This window comes from Pterocles gutturalis, unplaced genomic scaffold, assembly GCF_000699245.1.
Source record: "Pterocles gutturalis isolate BGI_N339 unplaced genomic scaffold, ASM69924v1 scaffold29669, whole genome shotgun sequence".
In the NCBI taxonomy this organism is placed as follows: domain Eukaryota; kingdom Metazoa; phylum Chordata; class Aves; order Pterocliformes; family Pteroclidae; genus Pterocles; species Pterocles gutturalis.
The window spans coordinates 1-27,980 of NW_010136674.1; the positions used below are offsets into that span (position 1 = coordinate 1).

The 27,980-nt window shown below is 37.9% G+C and overlaps 1 protein-coding gene across 1 annotated transcript in view; it reads left to right on the forward strand.

Annotated features, from left to right (window-relative positions):
- Window positions 1–3: 3 nt before the first annotated feature.
- The window catches only part of RPRD1A (regulation of nuclear pre-mRNA domain containing 1A), a gene marked incomplete at its 5' end in the record, with an annotated part of 39,468 nt that continues 11,491 nt past the window's right edge, over window positions 4–27,980 (forward strand). The window contains 6 exons of the mRNA XM_010082400.1: window positions 4–16; window positions 10,483–10,612; window positions 11,290–11,396; window positions 11,480–11,574; window positions 12,520–12,646; window positions 12,746–12,921. Of these exons, the coding sequence (XP_010080702.1) occupies window positions 4–16; window positions 10,483–10,612; window positions 11,290–11,396; window positions 11,480–11,574; window positions 12,520–12,646; window positions 12,746–12,921 (648 nt within the window). The remainder of the gene's footprint in view (window positions 17–10,482; window positions 10,613–11,289; window positions 11,397–11,479; window positions 11,575–12,519; window positions 12,647–12,745; window positions 12,922–27,980) is intronic.

Sequence of the window (27,980 nt, forward strand, 5' to 3'; positions counted from 1 at the left end):
CGGGAGCTGCGAAAAGGTGAGGCTGGCACGGCCGCTGCCACGCCGCCGCTGGGCCTTTTCCCGCCCTCGGGTACCAGGTGGGGCCTTCCTGGGGGGCGGTGGCCCCCGAGGCCGCGGTAGGAGGAGGCCGCCCTCGGGGGTGCGACTGCCGAGGGTAGGATGGTAGGGCTCCTCGGCCTGTCTGGCCGGGGAAGGAGGGAGAGAAGGAGGGCGGGGCGGCCGGCTGGCCCACTGTGGCGCCTGGGGAGAACGGAGCTACTGGGACAAATGTTAAACCCCAGGTCGCAGTTTCTTGATGACTGTGGGCTGGGAGGTGCTTCTCCTCCCTCTTTTTTTGTCCACTTCCCTGGCTTCTCTTTTCTCCTTCCCATTCCCCCTTCTTCCCTCAGTGATATGCCTCTGAGGAGGCTGTTTCTCATGTTTTACTCCCTCTTTTTGTGGAAGAAGAGAGGAAAGTGGGAAAAGGGAAGGAAGGCGGCAAGCACGAGATTCGGGGCTTTTTGTTTAAATACTGGTAGTTACGGGTTTTATAAGACGACCCTTTTTAGGTACTGTCTTCCATCATCTATAACGGTGGTTAGCTGTAGTACTACTTAAGTTTTCTGACACGGTGGCTTTGTTCACTCCTGACAGTAACTATTCTTGTAAGGCAGCTGAAGATGGGAATACTCTGGGGAAAGGAGCAATTTAATGTGTCTATAAAGTGGTTATTGCTTCCTGTTTTTTCCAGATGGCTGATCCTGATGTTAGCGTAATAAAGATTTGTGTTTCTTTATCTTTATTGAGTATTTGATGTTGAGTGTGCAGTCTTAGATTCTTACATGGCTTTAATTTTTAACAGGTAAGAACTTGAAGCTATAGGCAGTGGATCAGGCATTGAAAGGCAGAAATGGCATGTGAAGGTTTATTTGACCTGACTGGAAAACAACTTGACCTTAAGCTAACTCATTTAAGAAAAAGAAAAATCACTTGCTAGAAATCTGTCTTGTTCTGGGAAATGTTACGACCTTCCAATAGCTGCTTTGAAGCCCCATTAATATGTGGATCTTTAATAGAAAAAGTAGAAGACTAGATTTTCAAGTGGAGAGGAAAAATGGCACTAAGCCATTACAGGACTTATGAAAGAGAAACCACTCCCTGAGTTTCACACAACTAAGAGGAATAGTCGACTTGCAGAAATGATGTGTAATGGAATACAAAGAGTGCGTGAGCTGGATCACAATTACCTCTTGGCTGGGTGGCATAGCTTCATAGCAAATGGATTGAACCACCCTTAAAATGAAAGTCTTGCATATGAAATAATACTTAACTTACAGTATAATATGGAAATATGTTCCTATAAACTCAGTAGGTTTTCACATGTCTACTGTGGTTTTATCTAAAATATGCTTTTTGTGTGAAATGTTATCTTTTGAACTTTCAAGCATGAGCTGATTTTTTTTTTCCCTGTTGCCTAAAGGAAGACATATTTGGTCACATATTTCATCTTGTGAAATAAACATTTTCACTATATGTTTATTGCTACCTTTCTTTCTTTTTCTGAGAACAAATTAATGGATCTCCCATCTATAACTGAAACACTTCATGTTTATGGGCCTTCTAAACAAACAACTTGAATCTTTGGTGTTCTGAATGATATCAGAAAGGTACCATAAACTAATTGACACACAGTTTTGGTTGCTTATCTTAATTAACAAATTAACATGCACAATACCAGTTCATAATGATCTATAATATCAGCGGTCAGTCTTTAACTTTAGCATTACCATAATTTTTCTGTTGTGCTGTTTGACTCATTTGAGAAATGAAATGTTTGAAACATGGGCTACATGTTTGAAGGTGGCATTGAGACGCAAGAATAGTGATCTATAGAACTCAGGGGAATGCTTTGCTTTTCTTCAGCTTTCAGTGTCTGGCTTCTACTTTTAAGCCTGTTTTGAGAGTGTGGCTCGGGAGCTTCGGATGAGCATAGCTGCTATAATTTGTCTTATCTTCAGTTTGTTGAAGTTGTCATCCAGCTTTTGCTGCTTCAAAGTAAGATTTTTCTGGTGATCTCTTTTAGGAAGCCAACCTTCAAGGGTCTGTGGAAAGCACGTTGTAGTCTACCTCCAGTATAAGTAGGTTAGTTGCTTTCAAGGTCCTGCACCTTTTCTTCTGAGCTTTCAGGCCTTATGGGAAGCGTTTCTTCTTTTGTATGTTTGTCTACCACTTCATTTGAAGCTGGTATAGTTAAGATACATGGAATGTATTTGAATTTTCCATTTCTGATAATAGTACCTGAGCTTCATCAATGTTGGTTTACATTTGCGCAGTACCAACTTTTTGCTAATTGCAACACAGAATTGTAAGAAAGTCCCTAATCCCCATAGAGTGGATTTAATGATCTGATCAGACAGTATGTTGAATATTAGAATGAAAACCAGTATGCTATGGTGAAGTGACTTGCATTAAACATCACAAAGCAGAACGTTGGCAATGAGGCTATAAATAGAGTAAGTTTAAGGCTCCTGACTTGCCTTCAATCCAAGCTGTGGAAACATGATTTCCCTTCTACCCGAGAGGAGAATGATCTCTATTTGGGGAATATGGACACAAAAATTAGTGTCACTGTCTACTGTTATTTCTAGCTAGTAGTGTCCTGGAGCTGAAAATTGAACCTTGCCTTACTAAATTTTATTTCCTTTCATTGTATCCCTTTTTTGTTGTCACTCTCATCTCCAGACCTTCATTCCAGGCTACTGCCTTTCAGGCTCTTGGAACACTCACTATGACCAGATGAGTTGAACGCAATACAGTGAGACACTACATCTTTTCTGGATGCTTTCTGTTTTGGTAAAAGATCTCTTGTGTCAGATCAGATTGCGTGAACCTTTCTGAAGATGTCTTTAGTTATTCATGAAAACATGTGCTGGGATCACAAGCGCTTTTGTTCCTCAATGTTTGGTTCTGATTCTTTTATATCACGTTGGAGTAGAGGTGAAAAGGCAGCTTTTCAAATGTGCATGTAACTCAAGCAACATAAAATCTTAGTGCCTTTCTGTTGGATTAGTTGGTGGTGTTCAGGTCCCATATTAGGGCATCTCTACAGTTCATCGGTTCCATACACCTTCATCTACAGGTTTTCTACTGTTAATCTTCCATTGCTTCTTTTGGTGAATTCTTCCACTTACATTTAAGCTTGGAGAATGGGCAAAACTTGCAAGTCTTTGTCATAACTTGGAGCCATTACATAACATTGGATTTGTCTTGCTGAACTCCAGTATTGCTAAAGTTCTATCAAGACAGTTGATGTAACTGAACACTGAAGGAGTATGCATATATGTTTTTTTCCCTAATACTGTAGTAACTATTACATGTAGTTCTTAAAACACTGACATGTAGAATTCCTAGGGTCATTCTTAGAAATAATCAAAAATTGGAGGAAAGCTAGGAGGAAATATATTCTAGAATTGACTGCATTGTGAAAGTACTGATAACTTGGAACTGTTCAGATACTCCTAGTAACTGTCACAAATATTTAAGGAAAGGATATCTTCTTATACAACCAGTAGTTTGAAATTATGATAAGGAGTTGCATATTATATGCTTCAAGAGACTGGGTGTAAACACATGCTGTTTAATGGCTGACCTCAAATATGTGCTAATGAAAAATGTATGGATGAACTGTGCCACTAGGATGGGGCTGTGGCAGAGCTGGTGCTCTGCCTGGGGTGTTATGTATTCCTGATTATCTATGCAAAACCACTCGCTCGCGTGTGGTTTCCACATTTTAATATATTTTTTTTTTCACTACTACTATGATTAGTAGATAATAGATTCTGTAGTTCATTGACCTTTTGTTTCTTGAAAAATAAAACTGAGACAAGATTAATAGAATACCTTTAAATGACAGCTGTAATGAAATAACAAAGATTTCTCCTGTTTTCACAGGTAAGCAAAAATCTACAGTGACAACAGAACAGCTCCTTTTTCACTCTGCTGTTGGTTAAATATGTCTTTAAATATTTCTGCTGGTTTTTTTTTTCTGACAGTATCTTGTGCTGTGCTGCTGATGAAAATCCAGCAAAACCATGAATTAGTTTTGAAATGAATGAGTTCTCTGATGGAAAGCTGGTGCTGGCACAAAGGAGACTGAGGGTAGTATCACCCCTTTAGGCTACAGCCTGTGTTAGCACTGGCTTGTGCTGATCTTGAGTCTTAATTTTTTTTAATTTCATAGTTTATTTGAGGAATACATAGCTTAGTGGGGAGGCTACTTTTTCAGTACTTCATTTGTAGTAAATGTGTTACTAAAGTAAGAATCTCAGGCAGCTCGGATTTTCATTCTCGTAAAATGTGGCTTTTTTCCTTTGGTACTTGTGATATCGCAGCTTCATGATTGCTTCAAAGTAACTTCTGTGGATTAACTTTTGTGATAATGTTGCCACATAACCTAATTATTTTGCAGTGATCTTTTGAGTGTGGGTTAGGGAGAATTTTGTAGAGGCTTGAAAAGTGTGCACTGAGGAAAATGATCCTGCTTCAGCTGGATTTCAGGTGTATGAAATGTAACACTCAAAGTTAAATAGTTAATTACTTAGTAGTCAGAAGCTTATTCAGTATTTAAGTAGATAAGTAGTACTAATTAATTAACTGTAATGTGAACACATCAGTCATTCCCTAAATGCAACTGGTGGGCCCGTTAAAACTATTTAATTTTGTGTGTCAACAAAGGGAGTGGCGTACGGGGTTTTTTTACGACTAAGTAGTGGCATTACACATACAATTTTGGTGTGTAAGCCTGCAGTGACAGAGTAGCTGCTGAGAAAACCCTTAGGAACCCCTTTGAAGAGGCTCATCCAAGATGGAGGCTCTTGAGACTTTATTTTTTTGTTATTTGCGAATCAGATATGTTCTTTTGCATACATCTCTTGCTCCCTGGTTTCAGGATTCTCTGCAACTGTAGTAGTTTGTTGTTTGGTTGCATGTTTTGTTTTGAAATGAAAATTTCAATTCCATAATTCAAAGCATCAGCTTTCAAGGGTGAGTAGTAAGCACTTGTTTAGTAGACTGCGAGTGGTACTTGTTCTATTATGTTAAAATGTGTTCTGTTTAAAATGGGAAAGAATAATATTGCTCGATGTTTGAGTTTGGTAATTCTGGAACTTTTTATTTCAAGCTCCAGTTAGTTATCTGTAATATCTTCTTTTCCTGTGAGCTCATTTTCTGTTAGCTTTTACAGGTCCAGCTCTCTCACTTGTTAGGTATTTACATCATAGTGATATTTTAATAGTTGTTGTGCTGTATCTTTAACTTAATTTCAGATTCAGGTATCTGTTTCCTCAGAGCCTGATGTGGCATCTCATAGATTAGTCAGTCTCAGAAACTGATGCTGATCAGCTTTCCCACCCCTGCCCCCCTTAAAAACTTGACCTCTTGTTTTGGCTGTCATCTGTCACCCCACCCGTGTCACACTGATCATTGTCTTCACTGCAAAGCTTATCCAGGTTAGCAGAGCCATTGTATATCATCTTTAAGACAGCTACAGTTGTGTCAGTACATCTGGGCTGCTACACAGGGACATGTTTTTAGCACTTGACTCTGACAGTTTACCTGCTGTTCCAATTTGAACTTTTTTTTTTTGTTTTGACCCATTCAGTGATATAAGAAGCAAATATTTTTCCTTATTTATGGCTGTTTGTCTACAACTTCTGCTTCTGGGACATGCTGGCATTTGGGTCCTCACTCATTGTAGCTGTTGGCATTGATGCAATATATTTTTCTGAAACTAGTGGCTGTTGGTGGCAGTTGCTCAGTGCTGCTGCAAACTGGAGGAGGATCTTAGTAGGCAAATTGAGAAGGTCTAGCGACAATGAAACCAGATTTGAAAGTTGTACTACATCTGAATTACTTTGATACTCAGTCAACTGCTTTGGAGCAGAACCACAGCCAGAAGCGGTGGAAATATATTACCCTGCAGACATGAAATGGATTTCAGGAAGCAAGTTCCTGATTTAAAGTAATTATTTTCTGTACCATGTAGTGTAGTTTTTCTTCCAAGAGAAGGAATGCTTCTCTACTGGTGGTTGTAAGATTATTTTACTTTATGGTGGTATAGTGCTATTGGCCAATGTGATGCACTTGAGAGAATAAATAGTTTTGGTTTTCTTTGATTTAAAAGAAACGAAAGTGTGGCTTACTGATTTCACTGGTTAGTAGGTGTTCTTGAGGAGGCTGGTAAGATACTTAAGATGGTGGTGCTTGTGGGTGCCTTCCTGCGTATCCACATGAATCTTCTGATCTTTGCAAAAAGGTTTGGAGACCAACCAACAACAGACAACCCCAGGTGAATGTGAGTGAGACATGTATTTGCTGCATATATTATTTATAAGATGACCTACAGTCAGGAGCAACAGATTAACAATTTAAGAGTCTTTTGCTTAAAATAGTCACATTTAGATTGTGTAATCCAGCTTGACTAGTTGCCTCTGTAATATTAGTCTTGAAAGAATGCAGTGCATACAAATTATATCCATTTATTGCTGTACCACTTGTGTCCTGGTATCTTACGTGTACCTGCCTGTCTTTCATCATTCTGGTTCTGAATACTTAATTGCAGTTTCTTTTTCCTGTCCTAAAATGTTGCTGTCCATTGCTATCTACCTTGGCATTCTGCCAGCCAGGCAGTGGAAGGAGTTGTTTGTTTTATGTGTTCAGGTAATTCAAGATATACTAAGTGCAGTGGGAAGCTTCGGTAGAGTAATTATGTTGGAATGGTTTCCTTGGTTTGTGACTAACTTTCTCGCATCCCCATGGTAATTTGTTGCCGACGGCCTCCTTCCCAGTAGTGGCTGGATGCTGTGTTCCCTTTGTCTACTTACCTCCAAACTCAAGATATTTGCCCACATTCTGTGGGCAACCTCATTCCCCTCATTGAAAAGGAAACACAGCAATTCTCAAACCTTGGTTAAAATACAGCAGGAGAATCAGGTGACTGTTGAACACTTAGTTTAACTTTTTCATAACAGAAGGTTAATGAATTTTAAGATTAAACGGTTGTTGTACAACATGCCTTTTATGGATTATATTATCTTTGAATTGTCCTTTCTGATGGCATCCTCTCAAGTGACTTTTTACAGATACACTTTGTCATGTTGCTAAAGATCCTGCAGTTGTCAGTTTGCATAAAAACTCAGGTTATCTCTCACTGTGATGGGTCAGTGATCTTGCAACTCAAGTTTCAGTGCTGCTTGACTTCAAAAAGATGAATTGGGACTTGTAATAAAAAGCCTGAAACTTGTTAGATGTTTACAAGGATGTCATTTAACTTCTTATGCGAAGGTATGAAGCATGCTATGGCACAGGAAGTGTCCAGGGATTTTGGGAGAAGTGCGGACACTTGGGTATCCTGCATGTATATAGACTAAGGTAATTAAAGAGCAATTGAGCCAAATCTTTATTTGAATCGATAATAGAGAACTTTAGTAAAAAAGAAACTGTTTAGTGCTGGTAACTGTTGTGGGATTTTAACCTGCAGATGCTCATTTTCTCAAAACCTCTTGTTAAATATTTTCATTCAAGGTCAATTGACATAGCTGAGATGGCCTGTAACATTTTCAGATGGGTCAATCATCTACACACTTGTGGGATGTAAGTGAAATCCCTTATGCCTGTGTGTTTCTCTGTAGTTTCTTCCTGTATGTCTTAAGATGACAAATATCTCTCAGCTCTAGGAAGAGGTGTAGAACAGCATGAAATTAACGGGCATGTTTCTAGCAATCTTAGTGGGAGCTCAGTCTCCAATGCCAAGAGGTAAACCTGGAGAAAACAAATATGGGTGATTATGCTGGCTCTGATTGTCATAGTTAACCTCAGTGAAAATAGCATGCTTACTGCCTTCCAAGGTAAGATACTAGAGCTTCTTGTACTGAGGTGGTGGCTTTTCAGTGTTAGAATTCTCAAAGTATTAGGGACTCAAGCATAGAACATCAGGGCATCTATATTGGACTGGTAGAGAACCAGGAATACCCAGGCCAGGCTAACAAATATGCATTCCTAAGAGGTACAGATTGCTGAAAACAAGACTTGATAAGGAGGTTTGCTAAGTGTCTGCACCGTAGATGCCTGATTATACTAGTTGAAGGTGAAATACCATGAATACCTGCAGGGTATTCGTAGGCATTTAAATATGTTAGATCCATTTTTGGGGCAGACTTAGTTTCACTTGCAAGGTGCCAATCCCAGTTAGTCTCATTGTGGATGCTATAAGAGTAATCTGCTTAATATGGCCCTTACACCAGCCAGTACCATTGACCTGTTAAAATATTTCAGAATCCAGCACTTCAGGGAGCTGCTTTGATGACTACTTTGGTGGGTAAATGGTAAATCTAACTGAAACAAGCAGAAGAGTTATGTGAACACTGCACAGAGTTTCTGAAAAGGTTACTCAGTCCAACATGGATGCTTTCTTAGCAGTTTTTTGTGTTTGCAGACTATACTGGTTGAGTACCAGAGACACTGTGGGCTAGCTACTTCTAACACTATATGCCTTTCAGATCCTTCTTTAACACAAGATCATACATTTTTTCTTTTATTTTCTTCTGACAGTAAGAGTGCTTTTGCTAATAGCCTTGTTACACATTGAGGATACTTTTTTTTAAAATGGTCTTAACTGATCTTTGATCCATTTTGGTGTTCTGAGGTGTATCAAAGCCTGGGGCTGAAAAGTTATTGTCACAGCTACTGAAGAAAGAGGCTTTAAACAGATGATTTTTTTCAGAGCAAATCTATCTGATCTGGAATTTAATTTTGTATTTCAGACTTCAATAGTTAATTTACAGTCATAGTAGCAATAGAACACTTTGGGTTTTTTCAACTCAGAGTTGTCAACCTCAGTCGCTAAATGGTATGTTGCACTTCAGTTTCGTGTGTAAGACAGAGCAGTAGTAGGCCAGTATGTAAGTCCTGAAGATTTGTGAATTGAACAGGAACACTTCTTGAGAGTAAGCCTAATTTTTAGCTTTGGAATTTTGTCCAGAGAGTTCTTACAGCAAGAGGAATTAAAGCCACAGATAGCTTAGTAGTGTTTTGAGGATTTTTGTACGTTAAATGCAACTTTGTTTCTGTTGAATTGTAGTAGAAAGCTGAAAAGTTAATACTACAGGAAATAAGCTTGAAAGATACTTTCTGGGTTTAAACATGCTTTTTCCAAACATGATATATAAAACTATATGTAGTTTTTTGTAGTGAATAAAGTCTGGGCTTTGAGAATCGCCATCACCCGAATTCATGGGAGTGCATGCATCTCCTGTCTTTACCAGCTCAGTTGATGTGGTTACTTGTTGGAAACAAGGAAGTTGAGGTCTGTCACAAATGAATTTCATTACTGAGCATTAAAACACAATTATTTTTTCTGCGAAATGGATGGGCAAGGACCTAACCTGCATATGGTTCAGAGGATGTAGTATGGAGAACAGTCTGCTTCATTAGATTTTTTTAAAGTCCTATCTCTGGGCTCTGTTAAGAAATAGTGGAGAGCAGGGTCAGCTTTGGTAGATGCTAGTTAATTTTGCTGCACCTACGAGACATGTTTTTTCTCTTTTTGAATAATTCAGAGTTTTCTGTGAGTCAGAACTGTGATTTACCTGAAACGTAAGTAGGAGATGTGTTGCTATATTGCCAATTGGTTTTTAGTACAGAGATCAAGTAACATATGTTTGTAATGTCTACGCTTTAGTTTAGCCAGATTTTGACCTGAATAGATTAATTTCCTGGGTGTTTGCATGTAGCGTCTTCACTGTTTGGAGCAGACTTTTAATAGATCCGACCTTGTGTTCAGCACTTCCAAACTAATTACTTTTTGCCTCTTTTTAGTTTGCCTCAGTTCTGAGAGATAGGCGCATTTTTCCTTTAATGCGTGTTTTTTTTCCCCCGCTTAATCTAGAACACTCTTAACTTGTCGGATATGTCTGTCCAAGAGGATGGAAAAATTCAGTACTCCACAGAGAAATCCTTCAGAAGAGTCTTTCTATAGTGCAAAATTTATTCTCAAGAACATTTCCTTAGAATAGAAGCATGTCAACATTGAACTTTGTTTGTATGTGTGGGTGCTGTTTCTGAATGTTTGAGAGGCTGAAGTGGAAATTAACAAAATCAAATCATATTGGGAACTAAGCACGAGTTTTAAGAAATCCTAGATTGGCTTTCACAGTGGTGCTTTCGTTGACAGAGTAGAAGAAACATGAACGATTGTGGATCTGTGAAACTCCTTGTCAGAGGACTTCTTGGGTGTAAGAAATTTATGCAGGCTCAAAGAGAAGCTGAAGTATGTGGAAGAAATCCATGAAGGCTACCAAACAGACAAATCACATGAGGCTCAGTAAAACACCCGAAAATCGTTAATTTGATTTGGGTTTTTTGTGTTTAGTATGAATGTGGATAAATAGGTATTAGTTGGAGGAACTAAAATTTCTAATTATTCTTATTTATCACTCTTTTTATTAGCAAAACCAAATAGGAAGCTGACGTTCTTATACTTGGCTAATGATGTCATACAGAACAGCAAAAGGAAAGGACCAGAATTTACGAAAGACTTTGCTCCAGTAATAGTGGAGGCTTTTAAGCATGTTTCAAGGTACAGTAAAGTGTTATGTGCGGTGTTCTTCATAATACTATATTTGAGGGGGATTTGGAGAAGTCTTCACTTCATCTCTTCTGACCCAGCTAGTCCTTGTATGCTATTTCTGTACTTGAAGTCTTGTTAATTTAATTTATTCAATGTGCTTTTGATCTTGGATTTTCTTAATGTTGTTGGATGAAGTTATGTAGTAAATTCAGCTGCATTCAGTCCCTTTTGCTTTAGAAAGCTGTTAGCTATGCCTTAAATTAAGACTTGCTTTCTGTCTCTGTTTATATGCCACAACAGTTTGATGTGTTTCATTACTAGTGTTGTATCATTTGTTTTTTCCCAGCAGCCATTCATTTTGTTGCATGAGGATGCTGGAGTCTTGATGCAGAATTATTTTCACATTGGTACACAGCTGTTGAAGCAGCACAAAACCTGTTTGCAGTGTTTGTGTAATAGGGTTACAGACCTACAGATTTATGGATTGGGCAAGCAAACAGAGAGAATTGGCTGTTGGCTTTTTTTTATGTGCTTGCTAAGACATCTTGAACTGGTCTTTGCTTTCTCTTCTTTAGAATGTGATTTTGTTATTTTCTGATATTATTGGACTTCTAAAGTATGCCAAGGTCCTTGTGTGAAAGACAATCATTCAGCAGTGCTGATTTTTGCTTTTTTTCTTGTAACAGTGAGTCTGATGAGAGCTGTAAGAAACACCTTGGCCGAGTGCTCTCGATCTGGGAAGAAAGGTCTGTTTATGAAAATGATGTGTTAGAACAACTTAGGCAAGCTTTGTGTAAGTATTTTGTGTATGTATGAAGATTCAGTCTCTTGTTTGAAATGTTATTTCTCTTGACTCTGCTGTCTGTTTTAATTTAGATGGAGACAGAAAGGTGAGGAAGCGCACATATGAAGAGATAAAAGTTGATGAAAATAACTGTTCACCTCGAAGTTCTCCAACTGATCCTCCACAGGTAAAAGTACATTTATAAAATTCTGTATTTGCACATGGTTTTATATAGAATTTTGAAATTATTCTTGTTTTTTGAATGATCTCTGTGTTTCTTTTTAATGAGGTACTGTTTCTGAGCAAGGATAACTACACCTGAAACTTTTCTTCACAGTACTTTACATTACAAGGGGAGCTAAGAAGTTGAGCATGCTGTAGCTGCAGTCAGTTCGACACTAAACCAGACTATGTGAACTATATATCCAGCTTTATCCACATCAGAATTTCAGTATTGGTTTCTACAGTGTTTTAGGTTCTCATTTGGTTTCCAGCGTGGTAACCAGTAACAAATATATTAGAATAAGATTGTTATCGGTTTATCAATAAAATGTTTCACAGTGTTGCAACCATAATGGGAAAGGTTCTTGCCTACCTTGCATATAATTCTTGTAAGTTTTTTGTTAGGGTACTGCCACATCTCAAAAGGCCTTTTTTTATGGCAAGGAAAGATGTCCTCAAATAATCACAATTGAATATGCTTCTCTGTAACAGACATTTGGGCTTCTGTGAACATCAGCCCTACTTCCAAAAGAAATGCACTGATCTAGTCTGATGCAATAGTGAAGCAAGACTACAAGAAAAATAATTTCAAAAATGTATAGTAAAATGAAAGGTACTGTAAAATAATCATTGCTGTCAAAAATAAAACATTTATAAGTAGTCCTCTACCAAGAATTTAAATGAAACATCTATTTTAGGAAAGTGACCTTTAAGACTACGAACACTGCAATGTTCTGAGAATTAATGGCTTAGTTTTGTTTGCTTTCAGTCTGAATGTTGCTATAATGCTGATATCATAAATAATTTTAAAATTACCATCAAATTAATTCCATAAGCTTGTTGTGAAATACTGTTTTGTACTAGGATCTGTTTGTTTAAACTAGTTCTCAATTTTGCATGCTTTTTTCAGACCACAGATCTCATTAGAGCATTACAAGAACTAGAAAATGCTGCCTCTGGGGATGCAGCAGTTCATCAGAGAATAGCTTCTTTGCCTGTAGAGGTCCAAGATGTGTCCCTGTTAGACAGAATAACAGGTGAGGGTTGGGGATCCAGCAGCTTAAATGCAGTTCTGAGAACATAACAGTATATAGTGAAATCATGCTTTACTTGTTTTTTTTCTGCTTGCTTTTTAGATAAGGAATCTGGAGAGCAACTTTCCAAAATGGTAGATGATGCATGTATGTTGCTGGCGGATTACAATGGCAGGTTGGCAGCTGAAATAGATGATAGAAAACAACTAACTCGAATGTTGTCGGACTTTCTCCGATGTCAAAAAGAATTCCTTGCAGAGAAAGAACATAAGCTGGAAGTGCGTAATGTTTTCAGTCCATTCTTCACTAAAGCTTGTTCTTGCAAATGTTTTTAGTTTGCCTAAACAAATTTTCTCTCCAAAGGTAAATGTTTAATTGTGACTGTTACGTCTTTGCTTCCAGAGCGTTTTTAGCAAGATTTTCTTTGGTTCTAGTGTACTAAATCTGTTAAACCATCTCAACATTAGGTAATGTTACATCAGTAATCACTTCAGTGTTTGTCTTCTGGGTTTTTTTAGCCTAATCAGTCTTTGTTACATCTACAGACTTAGTTTTAGTAGTGCAGATAGAAAGTCCTATGCTGAATGGTACGAACTTAATTTTTCATAGAGTAAATTTCTTCTTGTTCTTTTCATTCGTTGTTGTAAGTCTTAGATATGTATTACATTTTTTAATAATATCCTTTTTGTGAATAGTGAGGGTGGGGAGGCACTGGAACAGGTTGTCCAGGGAAGCTGTGGATGTCCCATCCCTGGAGGTGTTCAAGGCCAGGCTGGATGAGGCTTTGAGCAACCTGGTCTAGTGGAGGGTGTCCCTGCCCATGGCAGGGGGTTGGAACTTGATGATCTTTAAGGTCATTTCCAACCCTAGCCATTCTGTGGTCTTTTTGGTAGCTATGGGTTTGTGAAGCCATTTTGAGAATAAGATTTTAATTACTGGTTCCAGCACAACTTTTTAACCTGACTCGGACATCCATTAAACCCAGTAAAATGTATTTTTAGGTTCTAGAGCCTCTAACTCAGCTGGTTAGCAGCATTTGCAGTGCTAGCACCGTTAGGACAGGATAAATCATTAATAAAAGAAGGATACAGAGTGAACGGCTCATTATGAGGAAATGATCCCTTAAGTTACTCTGTTCTTCACTAATACTAGTCATCTGTTTCCCTTTCCTAACACATAATACTGTCAAGCCTCTTGTTGAATATACCGTGTATCCTCAATAGGTCTGTAATTCTGTGTCCATTGCTTCCCAAATCCTGTCTCAGCTTTGAGACGTAGGTTCCAGCGCTAACTTGGGTATTCCATTAATAGAACTGAAGCTGCATTCTTCTGCAAGGGGAGATAGCTGTACAGTTGGAGCACCCTGTAGCTGCAGCTTATGCATGTAGCCTTTACACAGTGCAAAGGTTCATTGCTCTTCAAGTTTCATATAGTACAGGCCTGTCAAGAACATTTTCTTCGCTCTGTGGTTTCTTTACCCTTTTATAACTTCATAACTTGAGTTCAGATTTTGTGGTCTTTGTTCGGGACAATGCCCTTCACGGTGTATCTGAAGTGAGTATTCAGATCAGTTGTGTCATTCCTAGACTACTCTTGTTTCCTGACTTCCTTTCCTCTGTGCGTCGCAGAAAAGCAGCTGATGAAAGTTCTTCCTATCAACTTGACTGTGTTTATCCTGTGGGAAGAATATCGGCCGACTTCACCTAAGATAAATGGTGTGCACAGTAGTGCTGCTTGCAGTAGCAGTTGATCCAACTGCACAGTGGAACCTGGACAATTTAAAAATAGGAAGCCTTACCCTTTTTAATCACCTATTCTACCTTCCCTTTGTGTGTGTTTGAAGGACAAGTTCCCACAGGACCTGTGTAGGACTGATTATCTCAAGACATTCACTTCTTTTCGTAGGTCATTACCAGCAATTAGACCCTGTTTAGGTATGGTAGACCACTGGGATAGTGGGTTGCTCAAAAGGCAGTGATTTAGTCCTTCAGACAGATTTATACTTCTGTAAAAACAAAAGATGTCAGTTAATCAGAAATTACAAATGGAGTGCAGCTGTGAATAGATTCAACTCCTGTTGGTTGTTTTCAACAAATACAAACCAGTTTAATTTCCCAGTATTACTGGATCGAAGAGTTCATCACTGTAAGAGAAAGCAATTGCTTATTCCTAGGCTGTCAATGATTCTTAAAACTGTGTTTCTTTGACTGAATTATTTAAACTGTTAAAGAATCTCATTCTAATACAGCACACTTCCCATTTCAGACTGGTTTCAGAAGTCTTTCTTCAGAAAGTAGGAACCAGTCTTTGGTATCTGTTGCAGTCTGTTTTAAACAGATGAAGCCCTAGGACAGTGAGGTATAGAGTAAGAATGTTTTTAGGCAGATCTGTGTGGTGTGAATGCAGGTTACTAAGAACTGTGAGCCAAGATGGTGTCAACCCAAGGTGCTAATAAAGAGTCATGAGCCAAGAGATTGTAAAGAACAAGAACCTTAAAATCAAGCTTCTAGATTTGTGTTAAGATGAGTGAAGTGACTTTGTGCTCGCTAGGAGTAGTGCCTTTTTGGTTTGTTTATCAGTGCAAGCTGATAAACATTCTGAAGTTTTGAAATGTAAGATCAGGGTGTCTTCATGGTATTGTCTGTCGGGCCAGCTGACTTAGTTTCTCTGTTGCTTTTAATTTCTTTTTATTTTTAAGAAATGGCTATCTTCTGATGCAAATACCAGATACCTGTAGCCAGATGTATTTGTTTTCTGAAGCAAGGACTCTGTTTGTTTTTACAGTCTTGGGAAATACCATACCTCAGATTGAGCCGTGCTTCTTGGCTTCTCATTTGAAATAGCACTGGGAAAGGGCCTGTTGCCTAATTCTTTGAAAATGTATTTGCTGAACTGTCCCAAAGTTTCACTGCTCAAGTTTAATTTCTGGTGAAATTAATTTGTTCTAGACAAGCTTGTTTCTTTTGTTGGACTTCTGGCTGTTGACCTTTTTTTGAGTATAACATGGTCTCTGGGTTGCAACGTACCAAGTGTTCATTTTTTTTCTGAATTAGTATCATCCATCTGTGAGTATATTGCTGAGATCCTACGGTACTGCTTTGTCGAACACCCAGGTATGGTAAGAAATTGTATTCTTAATGGAATCTAGAAATGTTACCTGCTGTTGACCTGGTTTAACAGTATTAGAATTTTAATTCCCAGCAAATTCTTGCTAACCTTTAACTTTGGATGGGAGCTTTAGACCTAAATTTGCAGATATTTTGTCTTCTGAAGAAAATTTACAGGTAAGTAACTTTGAATAACCAATCTTTCTGTGAATACTTATTTTTAAAAATAAGAGTTTCTGTAATAGTTATTTCTAAACAGAAGTGCATGATGCCCATAAAAATCAAGGTAATGTATACATTAAATCTTGACAGGGAGTTTTGACAAAAGATAAATAATATGAGCTATCATGTCTGGATCAAAAGCTAACTGTACTGCTTAGTAGGTGACTTTCCTAAGTCTGCTCTGGGTAAGTAGTGTCATCTTTAATTCTTAAATTGTTTTCTTTAACATCTGTCTAGCTTCTGTTGCAGGTGATGGACACGGACCTATCTTCTAGTGATGTCACCATCCATTAGTGCATATATCCTGCTAAAAATAAATTTAAGAATCAAAATCTTGTATTGTCTGTTGTTTTTGAAACTGAAGAGGAGGAATTCTGTAGCTACTCGTATACCAAACCTCTGCTATTTTCATCTATATTCTCACAAAAGTTACTGAGTTTATGCCTGAGGTGGATAAGTATTTATCCATGTCATTCCTTTTTCTTGAAGATTAAAACTTTCACATGGTTGTTCCTAAAACTCACAAGTCCTTTCAGTTAAATCATTAGAAATTACGAATGCAGACGTTTGGGTGTCACTTGCATTGAAGCTGCCATTACCAAAAGGAAAGAGCTGTGAAAACAAGACTTTTTCAGACTTAACACTTTTCAACTCACACTCTAGTTCTTGGGTTTACATGAACATCAGAAATGAGAAGTGATGGATGTAGAACTTTACTTTCACAAGCACAATAAACTTTCATTTTGTTAGGTACATCTATCTTACATTTTATGTAGGTAACAGATGTGTTTTATAACTGCTCTTATGCCCCTTTGGAGCCCCTGACAAATTTAGGGTTGTCCCAAAGAGCATTTTCCCTTCACTTTTGCAAGTTTTAAAGTAGTATAAATATTTAAGCTTCAGTGTACTGGAGCTGTACATGGAAACTTGTATCGAATTTATACATAGATGTGATTATTTGTTAGAGAAAATGGAACTTTTTGCAGAAGATTTTTGTAGGAACCCTTTTTTTTCCTCAGAACTAATAATTTCCTGTTTTCTACTGCTTTGTATGACTCTTCCCTCTCTGCTTCCTCATTGTGTCCCCCCTCCTACCTCCCTGCCCATTCCCTAGTTTTTGAACAGAAAGGTTGGTTGATCTGTTGATCTCACTGAAGGCTGATAAAAAGAGCTTTTTATGTTATGCAGGAACAGAGAATATGGTATACATAATATCCAGGTGTGCTCATCTCGTTGTGATAAAGACTGTCCTGTAGACCTTCTAGAATTAACATGGCCTTGAACATACAGGGATGACATGAACAAGAGAAGTACTTGATTTACTATATATTGCTTTGCTTTTGTCTCTTCCACAATCTCATTGATTACAGAGTAAATACTTTTTCTGAATTTCAAATAAGGGCTTTGATAGTTCAGAATCATACAGGAGTTATTAACGAGTGTGGGCAGGGGATCATGAACTTTTTGTAGAAAAACAATACAGCTTCTTTTCACCTTAATTTTGATGTTAGGGAAAAACATGACATCACTCTACTTAGTGTATTCTGGATGACTCAATTTCTTACATAGTGTTTCTATTGGGGAGCATTCTTGTCACTAAATCAAAGTTTTATGAAGGAAATGCTACTCTGGGAGGCCTGCTGTGTTTTAGCAGCTTGCATTTAATTAAGATGTTTGTATTAATGATGTTGCCATCTTGCCTTCCTTATTTTTTGCAGCTGTATAAACAATATTCATATCTTTACACACACATCTGGTTATAATTGTGTTTTCTTATCATGTTGAGAGAATATAATATGTTCAGCACACTGTAATTTCATGATTCAGCTTTATAGCTCAATATAGCTTGACTTGTCTTCCTAAATGGTTTAATTCTGTCATGGGATTTAACAGGTAAACAGCAAGTAGTTAGTCATGCTAATCTGTAGCTCTGGAGTCGAAGGCTTTTTTTCCCCTGTTCAATTCCAGCTTAATCGTTTCAAATGCAGACAAAAATGGTAAGCAAATGATTTAGGGATGGCAGTGTAGTAACAGGCCTCTTGTGCTTAGGTTTTGTTTCTCAGTGCGAGACTGGATTGATACTACTGTCTGCTGTTTCTCTCCACCGTGGCCTTTGTGTTAGGAAAGCCTAAGTGCTTTTCTTGCTGTTTTTTGTTTATTTTGTTTTTTGTTTTGGTTCTTTTTTTCTTTTAGGCTCCTTATACTTGCCTAGTACCTTTGTATGCTGTCTTCTTTCTTTGAGTGCCAGATGAGCTTAGGTTAATACATTCAGTCATGCTTCATGCTTTTCAAGTCCATGTAAAATAATTAGGATTAATTTATTTGTAACCTTGCAGCTGAGCAGCTAAAGTATTTTGCAGAGCTTTGGTTGAAGTTGAGGAAGATTGATTTATCATATGAATCCTACACTGCTTTTTGTTATGGGGTGGAGTTTGTAGGTGATCTACAACTCCCTAAATGTGGCAGCACCACAGCAACTTAAGTTAATCTTGAATTAGAACTGAGTTGTGCTGTACCTGTTGCTAACAGTGCAATGATTACAGAACTGGTAGCTGGGAAATACCAGGCAGTGAGCAATAAGGTCGTCAGGATTGTTCTGAGTCTTTAAGATCTTGTGATAATGTCCCTGTAAGCAGTGATACCAAACGGACCATGTTGTGTGGTCCCTTTTGACTTTATGAACCATTGCATTAATTTGTTCATGATTACAGCTTCAGAAATTGAAGGTGGGTTGACAGTGCTTCCATTTCAGGGTAGTAGTATATGACTTCTGCTGAAAGAGGTGTTTGAATTGATCCAGATGTTCCTGGGCTGACAGTAGCATGACTCTGGATTTCTTTGTAATAAAAAAGAGAGGAGACCCTTCACCTGAATTATTTTCTTTATTTTGTGGGCCAATTTCAAGTAACTTTCACTGTTTTTCAGAGGAATGTACGTAGCTCTTAACCATCAGGAGGGAAATGTAGGCTAAGGATCTCTAATGTATGGATTTTCTTCATTCTAGTTCTCCCCATCCTACCCTGTATGAAGTGGAATAGGATTCAGAAACAGGCCCCTATGCTTAGAGCTTTGTGTAGATCCAGTCAAAGCCCTTGCTCATAGGTGGGCTTTCAATTACCATTTGAGATGCTTTGGGTAGTGTTAATGCTCTATTTGTCTTAAGGTTGAGTTGCACAGTCCAAGTCCTTTAGTGAATATAGTCACTGTTTGGGTTGGGTTTTTTTTGTTTGTTTGTTTGTTGTTTTTTTTTTCCTATCAGAAGATGACAGGGGAGAACTAAGCAATTGCTGCAATACACATCTCTCCTTAAGATTTATTAGATTAGAAGTTAAAGAACGTGAAGGGATGTTTAAAATGAGACACAGGTTGCATCTCATATCTGCAAAAGAAGTAGGCTTGGTAAGCATGCTTAGAGGATGTTAACCTATCATTTAAATGTCGTCGTTCTTTTGTTTCCATTAACATTTTTTTTCAGTGCCAAAAAGTGGCAGGAGATGCAATTGTAAAGGTTAAGTTTTGTAGAAGTAATGTGGTGGACTAGAGTGGAGAACAGAAGCCCTTATGTCGAACACAGCAAAGCAAAGTCAAGTGATCAGTGCATTTTGTTCTTCTGTGCTGTACTTTTTTATGAGAACAATGCTTATTTGCCACATTTCTTATAACAAGCTTATAACCTGTCTGTAACTGACCAATGAATATCCCTTTTTAATACTGTGACTTAATGACTGCAGCCTCAGATACCATGGTACGTAGTTTCTCAACCTGTACTGGGAACACTATTAGACTTCAGATCTCTATGGTGTCATTCAGAGCAACAGAAACACCTGAAGACTTACACTTTCTAAATTGAATTGGCAGATATTTGAGTATAAATCCCAGCTTTTCTAACAGATCAAGCAGGTTGTAGGTTGTACTTTGCTCATCCTTGTAAAGTAAGGATAACCTTTTGCTTCAGTTCGTCATGTGTTAAAGCATTGCTTGTGACATTGAAGATGCTCTGTTTTTGAAACAGGGTAATAAAAATGTTACAACTTTTGTATTTATAAAACTTTTTAACCAATTTCACCCTTATTGTTTGTGAAGGGTGGTTTTTTAAACCTTCACTCTGCAGCTTACCTGTTACGTTTTTTTGAAAGGGAGAAAAAAAAAGAAAAACTTTCATGCCCTTGAGGTACCTCTTGAATTCCTTGTTATTAAAATTCCAAGAGAAGATACTGTTCTTATCTAGGTAGGACTTCTTGTTGTTCACCAAAGTTTTAGACAGAACGTTCCTGGCTGTTGCAAGCCAAAAACTTGATACAGTTAACCAAAATGAATGGATCTATTTGTGTTATCCTCAGAAGAACAAGTTTTGCAGGTATGTAATGATTGGGTGTTTTGTGCAAACAAATGTGAGAGGATAGGAAATCGAAAATGGAATAATCGATGCTGTAGCTAGAGCTTCTTAAGTTTTTGAAGGACAGCTGTAGATTGACAAGTGACTTCATCTGGTGCTATCTGCAGCAGATGTTCCCTTTGCTTTGATGAGATGTTTGCTGGAAGGAAAAAAACCCCAACTGGGTGTAAGAAATGTTGAAACAGTAGCACTTATGTCAGTAGACTACACCTTTGCTACAAGCCTTAATTTCTCACAGTAATGTTGCTGTTTAGGCTTTTTAAAATTCTGATTTAAAATTCTGTGTTGCTAGACCTATTAAATTTTGAGAACATATATTTTTTTAAATCTTTATTGTGAATACAAAGTTGGCAGAACTGTAAACCCTGCTTGTATTCCTCCTGCAACTAGAAACTTGCCCTTGGCATTGTTATTCGTCAAAGCAACTATAAACTCTTGCATAGAAAACTAAGACTACATTGGAATGTCAGGCTGCTGTTTTGGGGAAAACTGATTGCAACATGTAACTACGCAGACTAGGCACTGTGCTTTCTCACAGAGTTTGAGAGTTACAAAGGAAACATTTTTAATCTAGTCTCAAAAAAGAAACTGATCTTTATGGATGGCAAGGAAGAGGGAAGGGGAGCTGTCAGAAAGCTCTGCTTCACAATTTGAGGTGACTTGTATAAATGAACTGAATAGAAATCTGTTGCATTGGCTAATGTCTTCTGGTAGTTTAATTTAACAGGAAAATAAGTCTTTGTGTATTTGAAGATAATTGTGTTAGACTCAAATGCACTGTTCCTTAGTATTCTCTTTGAATGGTGTCCTAATTAAAGCCTGTGTCATTAGGCTGATACTCAGAAGTTACACCTGGAAATTTTTTTTGGCATCATTAAGATCTAAAAACCTTATTATGATTTTTTTGGTCTAACAAGCTTCTATATGAAGTTAAAAGGAAGTACCACACTCAAGGTACTCTTTACTATGACCTCAACCTGTAGTTATATTTTATTTTTTTTTTGCTGCATTTCTGATAACGATTTGTCTGATTGGTTGGAAAGGCTGACGAGGAATGCCTCTAGGAATCTCTGACGGAAGAAAGAAGAAAAATGGCTAGAACATCAGCTTGCTTTTTTTTCTCAGCCTTGCTGAAACAACACTAAGCAGATTTCATTCTATCTCAGTTGCAAACTTGATGTTTCCACTTAAAACTAGAGTAGTGTTAGGCAGAAAAAGTGATATGTGTAAAATCTGGCACAGAACATGGTTGCACTCGTGTATTTGTGGACAGAGCTGTACCTTTTTGAAGAACTGGAATGTGCACAGCAAGGAAACGGTCTAAAAGTGGACAACAACTATCTGTTTATGAGACAGCATTTAAAGAAAATTTGCATCCAGTGTAGTTATTGTAGATCTTGGGCGGAGTGTTCGTATTTACCTGTGCCCTCACATATACATAGGACAATAATTCATCTGCTTCTGTAATAGTTTGAGGCAGCAAGTATTTTCAGAGCCTGTTAATGAAATAAGAAGTTACCTTTTGTTATTTTTATTTTAATATCATAGGGGAAAGTAAAGCTCTTACTGGAAGAAATGCTAACCAGTGCAAACTGATTAGTAAGTATAGGTGATGACTTTATGATAAAAACCTGTTTGCATTTTTTTAAAAAAAAAAGTTGTATTAGGAGTGAAATATTCTTGTTTCAGAATACTTCAACGTTTTTTGCTATGAAGGACAGTGCACTCTCCATCTTTGTTTTTTTTTGAAACCCAGAGCTTGAACTGAAGTTAATCTATTCCTAAGTTTGTCAGTTATGGGGAAAATATCACTGAAAATAAAAAGAACATTGAAGAATTAATATGAAACTTGCATGACTATGAGTTAAGGATCATTTTTAGGTTAATAATTCTGTTGTCAAATCAAAATTTTTTGAGTTCATATGAATCAAAATGAATACGTTCATAGTTGAGCTGCTTTAATCAGGCACTGTGATACTATTTTGTTTTCCTGGTTTAAATTCATGATGATCTTATGTAGCAGTATTACTAAACTAGTCACAAGGGTTATTGTGACTATTTTAGATATCTTTTATGGTTTGTATGCTCTTTTAAAATAGCTGCTGATCTGAAGGACACCTTCAACTTTTTTGTTAATTATAAATTGTCCATCTGAAGTTCTTAATAAAGGCACAAGTAAGTAGACAAAAATTAGCCAACAGGTAGAGTTTTAACACATGGTAGTGAGGTCTTTTTGTTTGGCAAGTAGCTCTCCAGTATGCTGCTTTAAAGTAACCTCTGCCTAAGTAGCACGTCGTGGAAGTTTGTAACTTCCATATCTTTTCAGCTGAGGCTAAATGTAGAGGGCAGAAATGCTGTTCAGTAGGACTCAAAGTGAAACTGAATGTTATAGATCAAAACCATCACACACCAATTTCTAAGTATAGTAAGCCTGGGAAATTTGACTTCAAAAAATACAATCCAGACATTTTTTGAAATGAGCTAGTCCTGGTTGTTAAAGAGCTCAAACACACGCAGGTGGACGCACACACACACACACATTCTGAGGGGGGAATGCGAGGAAGAGAACGGAAGAGAACTGCAGGGCTTTACCCGGTGGCTGTAGCATCATGTGGAAAGTGTTCATTCTTGCTTTGATTGGAATTGGAAGCTGACATTTATGATCATGTATGTGTTTATACACACACAAACTCTTATTTTTTCTATCACCTTATTTCACAATATATTGTCTTAGAAGCTGGATTATTTTCTTCATACCTAGATTTCCCTGATTGAGCAGAGTATGGTACAGGTGTCTGCAGGGGGAGAGAAAAACTTGGAAGCTATAAATTAAAATATGGTTGAGGACAATGTGAAAACACCAGCTCTCATAATTCACTGTCTCATTAAGCTGTATTTGTTAGTTATTCTGGGGGGTGTAATGAAATGGAAAGAGAGCAATTGGGAGAGCTATGCCAGCAGCAGTGAGGAAACAATGTATTCCACATCTGTTGTGCTTGCTGAGAAATAGTTTCTTAGCTGGGGAGAAATGGAAGGTGTTCTTTGTTGCAGGAGTGCTCACCATCACCTGGTAAGGCTGTTAGAGTGGCCCTTGACTTAAAATTTAATTCTAGGTCAAAGGAATGGCAAGAGTACATTTACTTCTGCATTCAGGCTGAAACAATTGTGGTATTTTTCAGTTCTGTCAAAAGTCAAAGAATACTGGATTAGTCTGCTTTGGAGTTGTTGGTAAAATTTTTCCACTGCCAATATCTGGAATGCTGTGGACTAAAAATGATGGAAATAAGGAGAAACAGAATGCAGGGCAACAACTCAGGATGATGTATAGATCCTTTAAATGTCTATGTTGTCTTGGAATTTCATTCTACTAATATATTATGAAGATGTATCTCTGAGATAAAAAGTGCATTAAGTTGACTTGATTAGAGAGGGCAAAACATCTTTTCTAACACTTCTCAGCTACTGCTGGCAGTGATTGGCAGAAGAGCAGAGAATGGATTGCTGTTACAGAAGGCTTATAAGTATTGTGTTAGCCTCATTTCCTGGGAGACTTGACTGTTGCAGTCATACTGCCAGTCTGTCAATTCTTCTTTGATTTGACAGGGAAACAATAATTCCGTTCCTTCAAATTTTGAAAAAACGAGTTTTGTGAGTAAGTGGATAGAAGAGAGGCCCAAAGGAATGCTTCAGTAGCTCTTCTCTTAGTCTGCTGTCCAGTCAGCCCGTGTAGCGTGGAACTAGCCATAACCTCCACTGCTCTTTGCCACAACTATAGCTGGGCAGCATAGGAGACATCAAGGGACATTGGGATGGGGAGGGGACAGTTGGAGGGGGCACACTGGGAGGGAGATACCGTGGCATGGAGAATTGGGCTAACTGGGATGGAGTTGGGATGTTTAGCCATTTCTTTATAGGAATCAAATAGCATGACCATTTTCCAAACATTTTTTTACAACTGTGCTGCCTCATCTTGAATAAATGGTACTACTGAGTGTGTAAAATATTTGCATGTGATAATAGGATTGAAACATTATTCCTCTGCAAGTATTAGTCTGAAGAGCCAGTGTTTTGAGCTGCTCTCTCCAACATCACTAGCTGCTTTATTTTCTTCCCTGATTCACTATTGGATTAAATTCTTGTTTGTTTTTCACAAAAGCATCTTTCTGTTTAATTTTCTTCATCAGTGAAATTGACCTCACAGCAGGTCTGAATTTTCAGTTATTTGGTAGTTTAGAAATATGTTATGAATTCAAATTGATTAAAAAACCCCTTTTGCACAACTATCAAGTAAAGTACACTGCTCCATCGAGAAAGTGAAGAAAAATCTGCTGTCATAACTTTTTCATTTTGAAGAAGAGCTTCAGTATTTGAAATGGAAAAATACATATTTAAATGGGAATATTAGGAACACTTTGTTGTCAAAGTGTCAAAATAAATTTTAGTTACTTGTTTTTCTTGTTTTTCCACATTTTTACACTACCAATTTCAAAAAAAAAAAAACCACACAACTTTTTTTTTAGCCAATGAGAATGGTATTTTTGAAGAGCATAGGCAGGAGAGAAATGCACTATGATTTCTTTAGGCAGAAAGTTTAGTGAACATAAGAGACAAATATGTTTTACGTTTTTGTTAGTTGATTAAAATAAGGACTCTGAGAAGATAAATTACTGTTAACAGCAATATCTGACCCCGGCCTTTTCTCCCTGATTCAGATTGGTTTCTCAGTGCAGAACGGATCGGTGCTCTCCCCATAGCTGGGTTTGTTTGCCATAAGCTGCATGTTATTTGTAAGTGGGGGTGAGGGAGGAAGTTGAGAAGTAGGAAGAATGCTACGTGCTTTTTAAAATTGTAGAAGTTACAATAGATGTGCACCACAGGGCTGGAACATTGATCAGTATTTTGTGTTTCAGCACTAGACCTGAAGTATTTGAAGCTATTCTGCGAGTCTTTGATTTAAGTGTAGGCCAGTGTTAACTAATAGATAGAAATCACTGTAGAATTAAGCCCTTGATCTGCCTGCAAATTGAATGTTTCCCTCAGTGTTTTGTTTTTTTCTCCTCCCCATGCATCCAAACCAGATTTTATATGCTGCTCCATCTCTGAAGCCCTGTAAACCAAATGTGAAGATGCAATTTTGCAGTCAGCACATGCAATGGTTTTAAAGCTCTGCTGCATGCAGAGTTTGGGGGGGAGGAAATGTGTAGTAGCTGCTTTGTTCGTTATTACAGTGCAAGAGGAAGAGAGTCAAGTTTTAAAAGACAAAGAATTGAAAGTTGGAGATAAGCATTTGAGCTTTGAGTTCCACCATTCAAAAGATTGTTTTGGAGTCACTTCTGAAAATAGCACATTAACAACTTGTCAAAAATAGCAAAACACAATGTGAAGAAGGCTGGAGAAACAACATTTACATCTGACCATGGTCCTAAACGTCAAGTAGATACTTTGCTCTAGTTCCTCAAATGTTAGGTTCTCGTTACCCTTTTCCATTCCTAAGTGTGTATTTCTTTTCATCCTTTGTTTCTTTTAAGTCAAGAGCATTTGGATATGGTTCATTTTACTCCAGCCAAATACTTAATTCGTCAGACAGCAAAGGAGGTAGAGGGTCAACATATTTTGTTCCAGAGTTGTGCCTGTAAACAAGTTCATGGATTTTATGTGGAGTGCTGAGCTCCTTGTAACTTCTTTAAAAACAAGCCTCAGAGCTGTCCTGATCTCAGTAAATGCGAGCCCTTTGATCGTGAAGATGGTAGAAGGCAGAAGACTGAGCAGATGGTATAACTCCTGCAAGTGTTACACTCGGCAATGTTTCAAACACACAGAGTTTTAAATGTAATTTATTTCTAGGTTGCTAATAACTACCAGAGTAGGAGGGTGATTCTGCAAGGGCAGGAGATGATAAAATCGGTCATTTCCTGCGTCACATCCTAATTCACTATTTGTAATCTGATGCATTGATTTGTTTCTTTTCTGCACTATCACTTATTCTGCTTTCTCCTCAAACCATGGTCACTAAGAAAACACTGAGAGCGTTGCATTCATATAGAATCTCTTCTTCCTTTCCTTCCTTCCACCTCATCTTTACCATCCTACATGTCAAGACCCAAAAGTGAAGCTGAATCTGAATCTGGTGCTATTCATTGCCTAAGAGTTCAGAGTATCAAGGTGAAACCTGGTTAAATTCTAGATGTTTTCCAGAAACATCATAAAATCTCCCAGTTTAAGTTACCTGTTTTCTGATGGAGATAATTGACATCTATCAACCATAGTGAACTGTGGGCAAAAGGTGGTGGCTCACTTACAAGGTCAATATATTTGTTAGATAAACTGAGCGAGCTTTGCCATCATTGTACCAGCTTTATTCTGGAGTATCTGGCCTCCCAAATAATGATAATCATTTGGCATCCAGAAAAAATCAGGGGTTTAGTTAAACTAATACTTGATGGGTAGCTTCTAGCCATATCTTTTCAGTATTTCACTTATGTATGATTCCATAATAACCAGTGTAAGTAACAGATACTGCATGTCCCCATTTTCTGCCTTCTGCCCTAGGAGAACTCTGTGGTGGTGCTGGTGATTTTTGTTGCTGCCGTTGTTTTTTAAACAAGTAGTATGTTAACCTTTAAATGATTTAGATCTGGAAGCTGTACCACTGCCGTTAGTATTGTGTACACTGATTCTTTAGGAAGATATTTTAGCGTGCCATCTTGAAAGCCAGGCATTTCTTGTGCTTGCTGTCACAGGTCATGTAGTGAACTGAGTGCCATTTCCAGTAGAGAAACCAGTCATTTGGCATAGGGTGATATTGGATGCAACCTCTGGAAAGAGAGTTGAATTCTCTCTATGTGTATACCTATTAATTTGCTCTCTTGGCTATAACACAATCACTGTGCTTAACTATGGTATTACCTGAAGATAATAGGAGTGGAAAGTCCCTATTAATAATATTGTCTGTGGAAGAAATCAGATGTTCTTGCTCAGCAGTGTTATCTCAAAGCCTTTTTATCCTAAGGCTGACAGACTGTGGAATAAAGCACAAACAGCAATGTATGTACAAATTCAAGGTAGGAAGTACAGTCACTACACACTGGTTTTGTTCTAGGGAACCTGCATGACTTTTTTCAGACACCATGTTCCTCTCAAGAACTAATAATTCCTGATTTTTTTTAATTTCTCCTTGTGCCATAGTGCTGTCTTAGAATGCAGACAGCAGCAAGAAATTTAATGTGACTAGGCTATCCTCTAGAAAGTAGTTTTTAAGCCACTGCTGCTTTGGTTCTCTGGCTAGCTTTTCAACTGTAATTTATATGGATTGTCAATGCCTTCTCTTGCTGCAATGCCTGTGAGAGAAGGTCATCCCAATGCCATCAAAAATGTAATGAGCTGTTTCTTCTGCAGCCGTTTTGTACCCGTGTTCTTCACATTTCTCAAAAAAAGCACCTTGAAACTTCTGTTTTTCACTTCCTGGCTGATTAGTGTCTTCTGCCTTATGCGGGGAGAAGAATCCAGGCCAGTTTTGTGGAACACCAAGATTTTCCTTTATTCCCAACCCACACTCCAGTAGAGCTGTTACACTTAGCATTAATCCTTGAGTCCTAGAGGTGTGCTGCTTCAT